Genomic DNA, 17,787 nt, shown 5'->3' on the forward strand with positions numbered 1-17,787 from the left:
CTTTCACAGCATGTTTGCGACTGCAGAAGACTCACCATTGTTATGACACACATCTTCATACAGATCCTCCAGCTGAAGAAGACTGGGACCTGAGGACAACGGACAAAGGTAATTCAACTGAATAAGATTGGGACAAAATCTGGGGGTGCCCATACAACGACACCCCCTCTTCATAGTACAGATAAGCTGTTCAGTTCACGTCACTGCTAGGTTGCCATTTCAAACTAACAGGCTGTGTGGTAAACCATTTAGGACTGGACCCACTGACCTGGATTCTTGTTGGGGTTCCTGGTGTGCAGCTCGGTCCGTGGTTGCAGTGTCCCGGCGCAGCAGGACCAGAGGGAGGCGTTAGGGTAGAGGTGGCCACAGCAGCTGAAGCCTGGTTGGGTAGTGTAGACCAGGGCAAGTCCCGGCCCGAAGCAGCAGGTTTGAGTGGAGCCAGCCTCCATCAGGACACTTCCACAGCACTGGGACTCATTTGTGTGCCGGCCCTGAACGGGCAGATCGTACAGGGTACCTGCACAGCACTTCTTCCCTCCACTGCTCCGGTTGTAGGCCTTCTTCCCACAGCAGGAAACATTCACAGACCTGCCGTGTCTGGACAGAGAAAAATAAATGACCCCCTTTTACCAGAAGATCTTACATCACCGCACACATCTGACTTTCTGACATAACCCGAAAGGGGAATATATAAACACATTGTTTAACTTTTCTAACGAGGCTGAAGGAAGAAAACTGACAGTTATATGACAAGCACAACAACACATTGCTATTATTTACATTGTTAAATTGTACAAACATTGGACAGCAATATACTTCCAGAGTTATAATTAGTTAGTAAGAAACATGACATTTGTTGAAGCAATGTGTTACAATCCACACTGCAATGATAATTATATAGCTGTAAAATTGTATAGTCAGATTCTTGTCTCATTTATCCTAGTCTGATTTGTTTGTCTGTTTCCTCATTTTATAACCCAGTGAAAAAGGAAGCAATGAAGGTCTGCACTTCTGCCTCCGTCTGCCTCATGTCCTATGATATCCCACTTTCCTTTCTATGATATCACACTTTCCTGTCTAATAAAGCAGATTATGCCAATTTTATTGGAATGAACAAATCCAGTTTTACCATAATCTTTACAAAACAAAGTTTTTGGTTATTTTGACAGTCATTCTTGCTGATTCTTATCAAGGGTTCTAAACATTTTAGGGGTGACTGTATGACCTCAGCTGTTAAATGTATTGCCAATAAACAGGACAATACAGACATTCCCAAAGTCATTAAAAACATTCCACCAGTTTCCTCGTACACAGACAGATATCCAAAACAGACAGACATACCTCCCCACCCCATAAAAGAATTTGGTTGTCAGACAGTGAATAGCACTGACTGGAAAAATTCTCTTATGTCTTCCAAACACATTCCATCACATACTTCTAAAGGCCGGATCGCCTCGGCTGCAGACAGTAAAATATGCATTGCCATTTGACACTGTGTCTAGAAAAACAGTCCAAGACGTTTAGAACATATTTGGCATAAGCTGCCAGGTCTCATTCACATCCTGTTACCATTGAACAGTACACAGAAACTCACTTGTGCCCGTTGCAGCAGATCTCAGTCTGGGGGTCGTAGGTCGTCTTTCCACAGCAGTGGTTCCCAGGTCTGTTGACATATGACTCACACACCAACTGACTGTCAGGCTGATACAAGTGGCCACACCGGGAGCAGCGCTTTCCCTCCTTACGCTCGTGGGACAAGCTCTGGTTGCAGCAGAAACTGTCTTCATCCACTACACTATAGGGATTTGTACCGCAACACTAGGACACACACACACACACACACACCAGTAACCATGGTATCAACACAAACAGACACACACGTACATACACTACATGACAAATAGTATGTGGACAGTTCAGGTGTTTCAGCCACACCCATTGCTCACTGGTGCATAAAATCCAGCCATATCCAGTGTCTAGGAGCAACAACAGCCCAGCCACAAAGTGGTAGACCACGCAAACTCACAGAGCAGGGCTGCTAAGTGCTGAAGCGTGTTGCGCTTAAAAATTGCCCATCATCTGTTGCATCACTCACCACCGAGTTCCAAACTGCCTCTGGAAGCAACATCAGCGCAATAACTGTCTGTTGGGAGCTTCATGAAATGGGTTTCCATGGCCTAGCAGCTGTAACTAAGCCTCAAATCAACATGAGCAATGCATTGGCTGGAGAGTTGTAAAGCACACCGCAACTGGACTCTAAACAATGAAAAGTGTTCTCTGGACAGATGAATCACGCTTCTCTATCTGGCAGTCTGATGGACAAAACCAGATGTGGCGGCTGCCAGGAGAACATTACCTTCCAGAATGCATAGTGGCTACTGTAAAGATTGGTGGGGAAGGGGAAATGGTCGTGTGCTGTTTCAGGGTTTGGGCTAGGCCCCTTAGTTCCAGCGAAGGATCATCGTAATGCAACAGGAAACAAATGCTTTTTAGGCAATTGGGTGCTTCCACTTTGTGGCAACAGTTTGGGGAAGGCCCTTTCCAGCATGGCTGTCCCCCTGCATACAACATCTTCACTAGCTTAGCTATGTACCCCATGTTGAACAAACTCACAATCCTATTGGAGCTGGTTGCTTTAAAATTCTAAATGACATCAACACACTATGCTATCTGAATTTGAACTGAATTTTACTTGTTAAATAATATTACTCCAAACAATGCCCAGCCATTTTATATTTCACTTTGTGATATATTATTTGTTTTAACACCAATATAGTATTTTAGCCTGTTCATTGCTTACAGCAATTAGCCTTTTAAAATTATTTAACTTTTATTAGGCATGGTGTTCCCTTATTTTAATATTATTGCAACCCCCTCATCTAAGTAAAGTGATGTTTTCATTGAACACTGTTTACTTAATTGCATATATATCTTACCACTGAGTAAACAACATTGGAAAGATTACTTTGCTTAGTGGGAAGACGGTTTTCTGTGTAGAAAATAACATGATCATCTATATTTTCCCTCAGTCTGATTTACTGATTTGTTCTTGATATTTTTTACAGTCAAAAATGTGTTAATAATAGCATAACCTAAACCGTTAAACAATTAGAAACACAATTAAATCAAGAAAAAACGAATTCATTTATTTTGTTTAACCACATTTTCTGGTAACTGTTCTATGTTCCATGTGCAATGTTTTTCCAGTTCCTCTTGCAACCCGATTCTCAAATGAGGATGTCTCACGCATGTTCATCACTGTTTTTTGGGAAACAGTTCAGGTGTTTTTAACCTATGATACCTAACCAGGCAGAAATTATAAAAGTTGTGCATGATTTAACGTTTCAATTGTTGGATAGTCTATCTTGGCTGGATTCCCAGTGGGAATTACTTTACAATTATCTATTTACGAGACAGCATTTACATTTATTCAGCATGCAATTGTGTGGCATCCATCATGAAGTACAGACATACAAACAACACAAATAACATACATACACTTCATACACACATTCACAAACAGTTATACAAATAAAAAGTTCTATGCACCCAACCACTGTACCAAGCATATATGCCAAATTCAACCACAGTCACAAAACCGTCCACATCCTTGATAAAAGTCTGACTTTCTTACCGGGGCACCAGGGCACACATCATCTAGAAACAGTGCCAAACAATAGAGAAGAGAAGCAAGAAGATGTTACGCTCCCAACGCCAGGCTCACTGACTCTCAAACAGAAGAGGAGAGCCCCTACTAAGAATATGTTACAGGGTGTGGCTTATAGAATCAACTGTGCACTATTTACTTCACCAGAAAACTTTAAGAGACATGTTCACCCTGAAATACTTTGAAATGAAGCAATGCAGCATTAGAAAATTGGCCCTGAGACCCCCCTTCCCACAATGTCTATGTTCTGTCATTTCTTACAGAACTTTACGTTATTGTGACTATATAAAACATGTTAAAATACACAGATGCATGCCTGTACTGTAGTGCACAGAACTACTACTAAACAGTCTGTGTTAAAGAGTCTACTACAAAACAGTCAGATGGATTATTTAGCTGTTTCAAATGACTATGACTGATATGAGCATTCATATAAGTGAATCGAAGGCGGTACAGAGATCGGTGCTTTAGTTGCCTGCCTTAGCCCTGTTGGCTAAAAGACTTACCAGATTGTTTCCATGCACCCTGTTTTTCACACTCCCAGCACAACACGTCTCTTTTTCTGGATTGTAAGGTGAGGATCCACAGTCAGCAGTCTGACCTGGACAGTGAGATGAAGAGTGGTACTGGTGAATAACTCAAGAAACAAGACTGGAACATTGTTTGTCTAACCTGGAAGCGAATACTGTGCATTTGAATAAGCACATTAATACTATTATTGAATTAAACAAATGTTCAAGACACTCAAACTTCTTGTCACTACTATTTAGTCCACACAGCTTGATAAATCAACCTATTCCGGATGAGTAGATGCTTTCTGCGGTCCGAACATTTTATCTGTTGGAAAAAAAACGAAACAATAGACTACGGTCCAGGAAGGATTAAAGTAGGACCTGTACTACAGATACAATCTAGGGTTCAGGTGGATGTAGAGATATTAGACAATTGTACTAAGAGAATGAGTGAGTTTTTATGTTTGTGACAGACATGAGGCTTAAAGGGTAGACTAAGTTGTGTTGTCTATTCTTTTAGGACTGATATTGTTTTTGAAGACAGTGATTCTGTATCTTTTGAATACACATCTGCCTTGATATGAAACAGGTGTAATGTAACAGCTAAAATGCTATTTATTCTGATAACTGTGCAGTAGTGGTTACTGACAATTATTACATTTTCAGAATAGCTCTTACCTTCTTTCTTAGTATTTTAAGTAACTATACAATGAAGGGATGCAACCTTTTGTTAAATGTTACCATGTTTTTTTTTTATGTTTTACTGTTACACATTAAATATTTAAAAAGTCTATTGAGACACAATCTCTATTGCAAGGGAGACCTTGCCAAGATTCAAAACAGATATTACAATAAACACAACAGCCTAGAGGAAACATTGCCACTCCTTGTGAACACTCGTGCATCAGAATAAAATAAATTGAGGGCAAAAACACAACCAGATGAAACAGATGATATTATCCATGTCTGTGTTGCAAAACAGGGAGGAGATCCCCCAGGACTCCACCCGCCCTCTGGCTAGGAGCAAGGCTGTCTTGCATTAAGGCCTTGAGGACTTATAGACCATATCTGTTAACTGTAGGGTTGACAGAGTGCTTGCTACACAGTTGGAGGGAATTTCCTATGTTGGGATTCCTGAGAGTTGTTGTGATTTATGCCTCGCTAAATGATCTGTTAGAAGAGAAATGTGACAAACATGCAAATCCTTGCTTCATTTGTTTTCATAAAATGTTACAGACTGAAGGTGGCCCAATGAGTAGTCCATTTTGAAATCAATCTCGCTTAAAAATAATTGTGGAACATAAATCTTTCATAATCACCCAAACACACAAAGACACACCAAGTCTGAAAAAGTGAGTAAATATATTTTCCACAGTTCACAACAGTGGTAATATGGTGTGTCTGGGTCTACCTTGATAGCATTTCTGGCCAGAGGGATATGGCCCCTGGAAAGAGGTATTACAGCACTGCTCTGTTGTCGGGTCATAACAGGCTTCACCACAGAACTTCTCCCCAGAAGGACTGAAAGGATGTGGAGAACACACATACAGAAACACACAAAGAATAAGATGCATGAGCATAGAGACATACCTAACCAAATAATAGAGACATACCTAACCAAATAATAAACACATAGGCAAATTTTTTGCCAAGGGTTGGTCCTGTGTATTTGACTTGGCATGAGTGGGGGCGGGGAGTTCCCAAAGTGGGCCAGCATGAAATGTTTTGGCAAAGCCTTCATCGGAGAAAAAAATAAAACAAGCATTCCAGAAGTTACAGTAATTATTCCCTTATAATATGATAGACTATATAACCTGAACCCAAATACACATCTCAAAAAAATTAAGGGAACACGTAATCATCACAGTATAACACCAAGTCAATTAAACATCAGGGTTATCAGTCTCGCCTGTTAGGAAGCATAAGTGATTGTGTCACCTGTTTTGGTGCAAATGAAAGTGACAACAGGTGCACTGGAGAGGCAATAGCAAGACAACCCCAAAAAAGGTAATGGTTTTGCAGGTGGTGGCCGCAGACAATTGCTCTCCTTATCCTTCCTGACTGATTCTTCTCTAGTTTTGCGTTTTGCTAATGTCCTTGTCACTACTGGTAGCATGAGGCGGTACCTGCAGCCCATTCAGGTTGTACAGGTCGTCCAGCTGCATACATGCTGTTGCAAGAAGGTTTGCCGTTTCTCCTAGTACAGTCTCAAGAGCATGGAGGAGATACCAGGAGATGGCCATTACACGAGGAGTGCTGGACAGGGCCGTAGAAGGGCATCAACCCAGCAGCAGAACCGGTAGCAGCTCCTTTGTGCAATGAGAAACAAGAGGAACACTGCCAGAGCCCTACAAAACTGCCAGAGCCCCACCTCCAGTGGGCTACTGGTGTGCATGTCTCTGACCAAACTGTCAGAAACAGGCTGCATGAGAGCCCGACATCCTCTAGTGGGACTCGGCAAAGACATGAAAGAGTCTGGAGATGATGTGGTGAACGTTATGCTGCCTGTAACATCATCCAGCATGACCGGTTTGGCGGTGGGTCAGTGATGGTCTGGGAAGACATATCCTTGGAAGGTTGCACTAACTAATGGTTCCCTGATTGCTGTTAGTTAGCAGGATGAAATCCTCAGACCCATCGTCAGACCTTACACTGGTGGGCGCTGGGTTCCTCCTGGTGCCGGACAATGCCTGACCTCATGTGGCCAGAATGTGTAGGCAGTTCCTGGATGACGATGGCATTGATGCCATTGACTGGCCCTCACATTCCCCAGACATGAATCCAACTGAGAAGCACTGGGACGTTATGTATCAGTGCATCCGATGCTGCCAAGTAGCGCCACAGACTGTCCAGGAGGTCACTGATGCCCTGATCAAGGATCTGGGAGGATATCCCCCAGGACACCACCCGCCATCTGATTAGGAGCACGCCCAGACATTGTTGCGAGTGCATAGAGGCATGTGGGGACCATACACACTACTGAAGCACATTGTGAATTGCTGTGAAATTCGCGCAAGTTGGAACAGGCTGTGATTTCTATTAATTACTTTATTTTGTACTTATTTTTTTGAGTTTGAATCCAGCCCTCATTCGGTTGGTGATTTTGGTTTCCATTGACCCTTGTTATGTCATTTTGTTCTCAAATAATTACACAATGTACAGTAAAGATTTTGATCTTGAATATATTTTGACCCGATATGTGATTTAAGTGTTCCCTATAGGTCATCCATACTAACTTTTCTTTAGCTTGAGCCAATGGATATAAACATACATATATACATATATATATATATAATGAAATGGTGCAGATTACTATGGCTAAACACAACATTACCAGTTGTTAGATCTATGTGTCTGGGCCGGCTGAAATAAAAGAAAAAATAAACATAGTCATAATGTGAAGTTTCATTACAATAATACAAATCTATTTTGAAATGAGTCAATAACACAAACTTTTGTTATCACTGTGTCATTTGATACACAGCATTTTCCATCCAGAGTCCTTGTGGTTACTACAGTATAATTGCAGCAGCATTGGCTTCTGTTGTCGTACTGTTGGTTCCCACAGCACTTATGGTTACTGGAGATTTTGGTCAGGACTATCTTTTCCACTCCACAGCAAAGCTGGTGACTGTCAAAAAGCTCTGCATGGGGGAATACAACAACTGATGAAATTGGCTTTGTACAGTAAAAGCATGCAAACGTTCAAGTGGCATGGTACAGGTTTTATCATCTTTGAAGGGCAGTGAGTGAGCAGAAAAGCTGTGAGGTGCATGTCATGGTGCATTTCCCATGACATGCTAGCTAACATTTGTATGTCACTAATAATCATCATAAACATTGATGACTTGATCAAATGATTACTCGGTATGCGAAGATGTTTTTCAAAATTGCAGTTAGATATTCTGATAATAGCGGATTCCAGATTAGTTGTTAGTTTCAAAGGAACATAATTTAGTTGCAAAACTGTGCATGTTTCACTGATTCATGTTTGTTAAGTTAACCTATTATAAATTATAAATTATTATTTTTTTAATGATGATACATTTTTGAATGACTTCTTTCCGAGATGAATGGGCTAATGACTAAATCTGTTTTGAAATGATTCAGAAAGATTCAGGGAAATCTTGTTTAGAAACGCACTGTATGTAGATGTTAATTTACTATAAACTATAGTTGACAAAAGTATTTTGGCTACATAGTACAGTCGTTGTTGTGCCATTTGTTGGTGTTGGATGGATGACGACAGAGTGGACTTTAATTGGAATTTCTTTATTTGGATAGAATAAGTCATTAGAACAGTGTCTATCACAAACTATGAGACAGGTATACTTTTAGCCAAAAATAACAATGTTCATAGATTTTACACCAGTTGTTATGTTTTTGGAAGTATGCCCAGACCCCCCAAAATGAAGGCTTAGCCCCCCCGTCCAATAATTTCTAGTGACATCCCTGTAGGTGAGGTCACAATGCGTGGACCTCTCTTTATGCTTTTGGAAAGACTAAAACAAACTACAACTACGTAATTAATTATAAGCGACAAAGACGTCAACAGAAGTCCAGAGATCTGAACTCACGTACCTTTTCCACAACACTTGGAATAGGGTTTGGTCCTTTTAAGTATCCGTTTGTTACAGCACAGATAGTTGAGTGGGTCGTAGGCTTTGTACCCGCAGCAATCTGACACAAGCTGGCTCACATTAGCAGTCAGCTGACCTAAACACATGACAGAATTTCAAACAAAAACACATATACTGCATGATAAGTCAAAGTTGAAAGATGTTAAGAAAATAATGCTTCCTGCGCAGATATTTCCAAGGGCAGTCCTGTTCTTTCACCCGCCTGACTTAACTTCAGTGTGTATCACAGAGCTGATGCGTCCTGGAGAGAGAATGAAACCCAGATTTCTATCTCACCTTGACAACAAGATGCCTGGGTGATGCTGAAGGCATTGCTTCCGCAGCAGGACAGCCTCGCCCCTTCATGTAGTATTCCATCACAACAGGTGAACTGCAGAACATCATATCCCGTGACTCCACAGACGTCACGTGGGTGTGAGCTGCAAAGCAGAGGCTAGTATTCATGTCATGTAGGTTATCAGCGGAAGAGAGGTTTTGACACAACGTCCGATTTTGACATCAAGAATGTGACCCCAGTACTTACAGTACCACACAAAAGTGAGTACACCCCTCACATTTTTGTAAATATTTGATTATATCTTTTCATTTGACAAACACTGAAGAAATGACACTTTGCTACAATGTAAAGTAGTGAGTGTACAGCTTGTACAATAGTGTACATTTGCTGTCCCCTCAAAATAACTCAACACACAGCCATTAATGTCTAAACCCCTGGCTATAAAAGTGAGTACACCCCTAAGTAAAAATGTCAAAATTGGGCCGAATTAGCCAATGTCCTCGTTAGTGTTGCAAAGTCTCAGGTGTGAATGGGGAGCAGGTGTGTTAAATTTGTTGTTATCGCCCTCACACTGGTCACTGGAAGTTCAACATGGCACCTCATGGCAAATAACTCTCTGAGGATCTGGAAAAAAGAATTGCTGGTAGGACAACTAAGATTTTGAGGACCATAACTATTTAAGGAGGAGTCAGTTATTTGTTTTCTAATGGTGATGATCTTTTCATCAAAGTAGTTCATGTATTCATTACAACTAAAGTGAAGACCCACTTCACTTGTTGAGCTTTGCTTTTTTGTTAACTTTGCAACTGTATCTAAGAAATTTGGGATTGTTTTTGTTCACCTCAATCAGGTTGGAGAAATAAGCTCATTTTGCATACATGAGTGATTTTCGGTATTGTAGTGTACTGTCTATCCAGGCTAGTCTGAACACTTCCAACTTGGTGGAGCGCCACTTTCGCTCCAATTTTCTGAAGGCTTGCTTAAGTGCTCTAGTATTGTCTGTGTACCAGGGAGCAAGTTTTTTGTTGCTTATTTCTTTTGTTTTTAGTGGTGCAACTGTGTCTAATGTATTTCGCAGTGTTGAGTTTAGATCCTCAATTTGATAGTTTACAGATCTATTTACTCTGTCGTTAATGAGCGAACTTGTAAGAATATCAAGGAATTTATTTGTAGTCTGAGAATTTATAGTACGGCTTTTGAAACTCATTGTTTGCAGAGAAAGTGGAGTTCTTGTTTTAACGGTAAATGTAATAAGACAGTGATCCGATAATCCAGGATTTTGGGGGGGAAATTATTAGATCTACAATATCTATTTCTCGTGACAGGACAAAATCTACGGTGTGATTGTGGCAGTGTGTTGGACCTGAGACATGTTGGATAAAACCCATTGAGTCAATTATGGCTTCAAAGGCTTTTTGAAGAGGATCATTGGACTTTTCCATATGAATATTGAAATTGCCAAAAATTAGAATACTATCTGCCATGACTACAAGGTTAGACAGGAATTCTGGAAACTCATTGAGGAACATTGTGTATGGCCCGGGTGGCCTATAAATAGTAGGTATGTAAAATTATTTATTCTGCCTGGTTAACTTTCATGAGTAAAACTTCCAAAGAATGAATGTGATATGTTTGAGAGTAAATTTATATTTACTGTCATAAATATTAGCAACACCCCTTCCTTTTCGGGATGCACGAGGGATATGATCACTATAGCCAGGAGGAGATGCCTCATTTAAGGCAACTAATTAATCAGGCTTTAGCCACGTTTCACATAAACCAATAACATCTAGTTTATGATCAGAGATGAATTCATTCACTGCAACTGCCTTTGGAGGAAGGGATCTAACATTTAGGAGTCCCATTTTGAGATGCGAGGTGATACAGTCATTTTTATTTGTGACCGAGGTGGAGGAAGGCTTTATCTTAATAAGGTTGTTTTTGTTAGCACTACCTTGTTTAACTTTTCACAGCCTGGAACGAGTCACAGTGGCAATAGGTAAAGCTGTACTAACTACTCTGGCTATGCCATCGACAGACACCACTATGCTAGCAGGCTGCCTAACAGCCTGCAGCCTGACCTGCACCCTATCTCATGTTAAAGCTATAGGAGTGAGACTCCTGTCAATGTTCCTAGATAAAAGAAGAGCACCACCCCAGCTAGGATGGAGTCCGTCGCTCCACAGCAGATCAGGCTTGGCCCTATTTCTGGGGGAGTCCCGAAAAGAAAGCTAGTTATCTACAAACTCTACCTCCTGCGACGGGCAGAACTCTGTTTTCAGCCAGCGATTGAGTAGCGCAAGTCTGCCGTAGAGCTCGTCACTACCCCTAGCTGGGAGACAATTACTCGATGCTGACACATCTTTCTATCTAGTTTACACGCTGATGCTATGTTCTGCTTCGTAACCTCTGACTGTTTCATCCTAATGTCGTTGGTGTCAACGTGAATAACAATATCTCTGTACTATACTTGCCAGTTTTAGACTTCGCTAGCACCAGCCCCAGATTTGCGGCTATATCGGTGGCTCTACCACTGACGTAGTTTTTTCTATTTCTTCACTAACATTATCCTTACCTGACATTTGCGTCAGAAGCCGAGGCTCTAACTCTGCAATCTTTAACTGAAGACGATAGTTCTCCTCCGTGTTGTTGCTACAACAATTACAGTGGTAAGGCATTTTAATGATACTTATAGCGTCGGGTGTTCAGGGGTGAGTAGTTCCATAAATTATGTCCAAAAAGAGTCCAGATGTAGTAAAGTTGGGTTAGAGGTCAACAGATAAAAAAGATTGCCTTGGTAAAACTCTTAAAGTAGAATTTGGACCAATTAGTTAATATACAGGTGCTGGTAGTAAAATGTGAATATCATCAAAAAGTTGATTTATTTCAGTAATTCCATTCAAAAAGTGAAACTTGTATAATGTATACATTAATTCCACACAGACTGATATATAACTGACAACTAATGAAAACCCCAAATTCACTATCTCAGAATTTGAATATTGTGAAAAGGTTCCATATTGAAGACACCTGGTGCCACACTCTAATCAGCTAATTAACCCAAAACACCTGCAAAGGTCTTTTAAATGGTCTCTCAGTCTAGATCTGTAGGCAACATAATCATGGGGAAGACTGCTGACTTGACAGCTGTCCAAAAGACGACCATTGACACCTTGCACAAGGAGGGCAAGACACAAAAGGTCATTGCTAAAGAGGCTGGCTGTTCACAGAGCTCTGTGTCCAAGCACATAATTAGAGAGGCGAAGGGAAGGAAAAGATGTGGTAGAAGAAAGTGTACAAGCAATAGGGATAACCGCACCCTGGAGAGAATTGTGAAACAAAACCCATTCAAAAAATGTGGTGGAGATTCACAAAGAGTGGGCTGCAGCTGGAGTCAGTGCTTTAAGAACCACCACACACAGACGTATGCAAGACATGGGTTTCAGCTGTCGCATGTACAAGACAGTGTCAGAAGCGTCTCGCCTGGGCTAAAGACAAAAAGAACTGGACTGCTGCTGAGTTATGTTCTCTGATGAATGTACATTTTGCATTTCCTTTGGAAATCAATGTCCCAGAGTCTGGAGGAAGAGAAGAGAGTCACAGAATTCACGTTGCTTGAAGTCCAGTGTAATGTTTCCACAGTCAGTGATGGTTTGGGGTGCCATGTCATCTGCTGATGTTGGTCCACTGTGTTTTCTGAGGTCCAAGGTCAACGCAGCCATCTACCAGGAAGTTTTCGAGCACTTCATGCTTCCTGCTACTGACCAACTTTATGGAGATGCAGATTTCATTTTCCAACAGGACTTGGCACCTGCACACAGTGCTAAAGCTACCAGTACCTGGTTTAAGGACCATGGTATCCCTGTTCTTAATTGGCCAGCAAACTTGCCTGACCTTAACCCTATAGAAAATCTATGGGGTATTTTGAAGAGGAAGATGCGATACGCCAGACCCAACAATGCAGTAGAGCTGAAGGCCACTATCAGAGCAATCTGGGCTCTCATATTACCTGAGCAGTGCCACAGACTGATCGACTCCATGCCACGCCGCATTGCTGCAGTAATTCAGGCAAAAGGTGCCCCAACTAAGTATTGAGTGCTCATACTTTTCATGTTCATACTTTTCAGTTGGCCAACATTTAAAAAATAAATGTTTTGTATTGGTCTTAAGTAATATTAAAATTTTCTGAGATACTGATTTTGGGATTTTCATTAGTTGTCAGTTATAATCATCACAATTAAAAGAAATAAACATTTGAAATATATCAGTTTGTGTGTAATGAATGAATATAATCTAGTTCCACTTTTTGTTCCACTTTTTGAATGGAATTACTGAAATAAATCAACTTTTTGATGATATTCTAATTTTATGACCAGCACCTGTAGAGTATACTCAAAAGTTTGGCAGGTAGCCAGGTAGGTAACAGCAGGCAGCATACAGCACGTCAAAAATCCCATAATGCAATGTGGTTAGGTAAGTGTACCTAAAAATGTCCTGAACCACCCTGACCAGGTGTCAATGGGGACACTTGCATTTTTTGATACCTTATCGCTCGACACATTCAAAAAATGTGTAATGAGTTCTAAACCTACAAACTGTCAGCTAGACCCGATTCCAACAAAATTACTTCAGGAGGTATTTCCTGTGCTAGGTCAGCCAATGCTGACCATAATAAATCGCTCCCTTTCCTCCGGATGTGTACCAAACTCACTAAAAATTGCCTGGGCTATTGAGCATCTGTGGGGCATCCTCAAACAGAAGATGGAGGAGCAAATGGTCTCTAACATCCACCAGCTCTGTGATGTTGTCATGGAGGAGTGGAAGAGGACTCCAGTGGCACCCTGTGAAGCTCTGGTGAACTCCATGCCCAAGAGGATTAAGGCAGTGGTGGAAAATAATGGTGGCCACACAAAATATTGACACTTTGGGCCCAATTTGGAAATTTTCACTTAGGGGTGTACTCACGTTTGTTGCCAGCAGTTTAGACTGTTATACAAGCTGAACACTCACTACTTTACATTGTAGCAAAGTGTCATTTCTTCAGTGTTGTCACATGAAAAGATATAATCAAATATTTACAAAAATGTGAGGGGTGTACTCACTATACTGTAAATCCTCCACGTTTGGTCAACTGGTTGAACAGTGATAATTTTTTGTCAGGACCAGAAAGTGATTCTAAATGTAAGCACCCGGGAGAATTCTTTAACACACTACAATAGATTGGCACATATTAGACATGCAGTGCTTCTATAAGTCATGATGTCACTTTATACTTTAAAAAAACAAAATTAAAAAACTAAATTTATATTTCACTTTGACGTAATAGCCTTAAAGATTGTTTCCTAGGGGCATCTTCTACTATTACAGTACTTGATGTACTCACATGTTATAGAACCTCTTAGCATGGACAGAGACTGGCAGTCCAGAAGGAATAATCTGCACTGAAACAGGATCACAGGAACACTCCAATATCAAGACCATTCTCCTGGTTATGTGTTTTGGGACATATTTTGATTGTCTAGCTATTCAACAGGTGTGGCATTTTATCTTGAAAATGTAACTGGGAAAACCTGTAAAACTAAAGCATTGAATCCTGCAGATATTGTGCCATAGTGGACAACTTAACAGCAATCCATTATAAGACTATCAAGCAACTAATGATCAACAAAAAACCAGTCAACATTTTTCCTGTGTTAACAAATAGAAATGAAAAGGAATATATAATTTCTACATTGTTGAAAATGTTGACTTGATAGTGCCTTTTTGGATACAAGCACCAAATATGGCACAGAGGAAAACCTGTGAAACCTCAATACATGTAGATTAATGAAATTTGGAACATGGGAGACTCAAAAGCCAGACTGATTAGCAAAAACTCATCCTGTCAGCCTCTGATTAAAACATAACTTCAAAATAAAATTGCTATCCTGTAACAAACATTCAAATATTGTACACTTCGGACCAAACTGAATCTAACTGAATGAAATAACAGCTATACATTTTTACGAATCTATACATCATATATCCAATAGTATGTTTGCAAAGGCTTTATTGTTTACAGTTTACTCAACTAATTCCACCAACAGGACTGTTGTTTCTATACAAGAACGTCTGTGATATTTTTTTTAAGTAGGCACACAATAGATGAAGCTCAAATTCCAAACCACAAGAAATGAATAATAGGAGCTCACATTAAAACCCTGCTTCTTCAGCATGTTTGCACCCAAATTAACCGAAGAGGCGATGAGTCATATACAGCTGTACAACATAATCTGAATCCCCATCATACTTTCATTCATTCTAAAACAACAAGTGGTGATAATGCTTTTTACTTACCAGGTTCACTGTAACTGGGTAGAGACAACCAAACTGCACAAATAGAACAAAGAAATGTAAAAAAGGATGTCCAAATCAAATTAGAAACATGTTTGATAGTGATGCCCACTTACCAAACATAAATAATGTGGTTATCATGGTGAAGTCTTTTGCATTATCATTCATAGATGAGAGACTGGGATGCACTCAGATAAGTACCAGTACATTTCAGCCACACCTACAAGCTCCACCCCTGACAAAACTATCCAATTGGCTAGCCATCTCAAAAGATCCTGTAGTACAACAATCCCAGTTTGTGTGAGTCATTGTTTTTCCAGGAAAAGCCATTCCAGCTTCAGTTTGGTGAACGTGTTACAAAGTACTTTGGGCATCCTGACATCGGCTGATCTGATTGGGTTACTTTGATTTGGACCATGCTGTTGTTTTCTGCTCTGCTGGTTTTGACCAGAAATCCTGTCAAGGAAAGTTTGAAAAAGGAAAATGTGAACTTCACTGCTTCCCATGAAGAAAAAGTATATTTTCTATGTTGGGGGTAAATGTTACAATTCAGGTTAGGGGGAGGAACTAGGATTAGGCTTTTTGGAGTTAAGGTTAGAAGTTGGGGAAAATGGGAATAACGTTTTGGTTAGAACAATGGATGGGGTTTGTCGTATGGGATTTTGACAAACATGGCGTCAAGAATTACAACCAAACAACTACACCATTGACTCATCCGTCCAGAGCTCATAGTTGTATTAGTTCTAGCCTTTACCAAGGTGTTGTCTGGAAAACAAAATTAGTGTCCTGATATGAACATTTTGAAAGCAGAGATATCTTCCATCCTTAACTCCCTTGTAGGTCAAGTTTATGACAGTTTACTTTCTTTTATTAGGATTGTAAAGGCAAACATCAACTTAACATTACACTTACATCCAAAATATCAATTTCAACAAACATTGACAAACATTAGACTCTAAATAGATACATGCATACAATCCCACAAACATTTATGACATCATTCTTGCTCATGCCTACAATTTTACTTAGGATCTAATGCATTTTCCCATAATTGTTTACCTGTTACCCTGTATTTTTTTTTTTTGGAGACTTCTGTCAGCCGCTTACACTCAGCTTGTGTCCTAAGTTCTGTGGGATGACCTGTCCAATGTAAATTGCCAGACAGCAAAATAATGCACATGGAATTCCTTGGGAATGGATTGGTAACTGTTACAGAAATTTGTTGAACTGGTGTATTAGTGAATTCTAAGGCATTGCTATTTTAAGTATTAAGCTGGTTTGAAAGTACACGCTCTGTATTTAGACTAGATTTGGAATGCCAGGTGTGAGGAGAGGTCTTTTTTCAATTGTTGTGGCACTCATTCTTACAAGTTGGGTACACTGACAATTTGTTAATCTGCCTAAACCGTCAGTGTGTCTGTTCTTTGTTCTTCAGGTATGTGGCCGGCTGTCTTGAAAGGGTCATGTACAATGTTTCTGTAGCCTCTTGGTAGACGTAGGGGCAATTTGCCCATTTGGGGAAACACTAGGGACAGAATGGGTAAACACAAGACATGGGGCAAGAAGGGATAAGGAACGTAATGTTGTCTTTACTAGATGAATATGCAGATTCTTACCACCACCCCTTAATTGTATAAGTATTGATGATTCTTTAGTTACCTCAGAGATCCCACTGACCTTGTATCTGTGTGTGTCTCTCTATATGCAAATAAACTGCTAATTGTGCCAAAATAATTTTGTCTCTTTACCTACTTCCTAAAGAGTTCAAATTGATGGAATTGCAATCACAGAACCCCCCCCCTCTTTTATCAGAGGCACAGGCATAATTTGCCTTTCGGATAGTGTGTTTTGACCCCACTGTCTCAGACCCAAGGTTTATACACTGCTATATAATTGTGCCAGTGGAGTAGGGTGAGCCACCTCTGGGAATCCAAAAAGTTTGCTCTCTGACTTTCCTTGTGTCTTGTTCAGTTCAAACGTGGGAGGATAGGAGCCCTCAGAACTGCCAGGCTCAAATTAGTCATTGATGTCCCTGTCCTAGGTCCTCCTGGTAGTGTTGCAGATCAAGTCGTTGCATAAAAATTCTGGCTTCCACTGCTCTCACCACATTTGGTTTTCCCTGTCCTTGTTCACATGGTCATGCATCTGACTTGGATTCTGTTTATAGACTCTGGACACAGCACACATGCATTTATTAATATTTATAATATTGTACTCTTATCATCTTCACCCAGCACAGCCAGAAGAGAACTGGCCACCCTTCAGAGCCTGGTTCCTCTTTAGGTTTCTTCCTAAGTTTCAAACTACTAGGGAGATTTTCCTAGCCACTGTGCATCCACTTCATTGTTGGTTGCTCTG

The 17,787-nt window shown here is 40.4% G+C and overlaps 1 protein-coding gene and 1 long non-coding RNA gene across 2 annotated transcripts in view; one reads left to right on the plus strand and one right to left on the minus strand.

Annotated features, from left to right (window-relative positions):
• Nucleotides 1-343, plus strand: part of LOC114839423 — a 12,953-nt gene extending 12,610 nt beyond the window's left edge. The window contains exons 2-3 of the long non-coding RNA XR_003781884.1: nucleotides 10-108; nucleotides 253-343. This is a non-coding gene — a long non-coding RNA (uncharacterized LOC114839423). The remainder of the gene's footprint in view (nucleotides 1-9; nucleotides 109-252) is intronic.
• The window catches only part of LOC105012073, a 17,626-nt gene extending 2,038 nt beyond the window's left edge, over nucleotides 1-15,588 (minus strand). The window contains exons 1-12 of the mRNA XM_029120410.2: nucleotides 15,546-15,588; nucleotides 15,433-15,465; nucleotides 14,480-14,537; nucleotides 9,096-9,238; nucleotides 8,761-8,895; nucleotides 7,633-7,823; nucleotides 7,514-7,542; nucleotides 5,591-5,700; nucleotides 4,174-4,268; nucleotides 1,595-1,818; nucleotides 269-597; nucleotides 36-89 (exon numbers count right to left, since the gene is read on the minus strand). Of these exons, the coding sequence (XP_028976243.2) occupies nucleotides 36-89; nucleotides 269-597; nucleotides 1,595-1,818; nucleotides 4,174-4,268; nucleotides 5,591-5,700; nucleotides 7,514-7,542; nucleotides 7,633-7,823; nucleotides 8,761-8,895; nucleotides 9,096-9,238; nucleotides 14,480-14,537; nucleotides 15,433-15,465; nucleotides 15,546-15,570 (1,426 nt within the window). The 5' untranslated portion in view covers nucleotides 15,571-15,588. The remainder of the gene's footprint in view (nucleotides 1-35; nucleotides 90-268; nucleotides 598-1,594; nucleotides 1,819-4,173; nucleotides 4,269-5,590; nucleotides 5,701-7,513; nucleotides 7,543-7,632; nucleotides 7,824-8,760; nucleotides 8,896-9,095; nucleotides 9,239-14,479; nucleotides 14,538-15,432; nucleotides 15,466-15,545) is intronic.
• Nucleotides 15,589-17,787: the final 2,199 nt, after the last annotated feature.

Source organism: Esox lucius, chromosome 1 (genome assembly GCF_011004845.1).
Source record: "Esox lucius isolate fEsoLuc1 chromosome 1, fEsoLuc1.pri, whole genome shotgun sequence".
Lineage (NCBI taxonomy): Eukaryota > Metazoa > Chordata > Actinopteri > Esociformes > Esocidae > Esox > Esox lucius.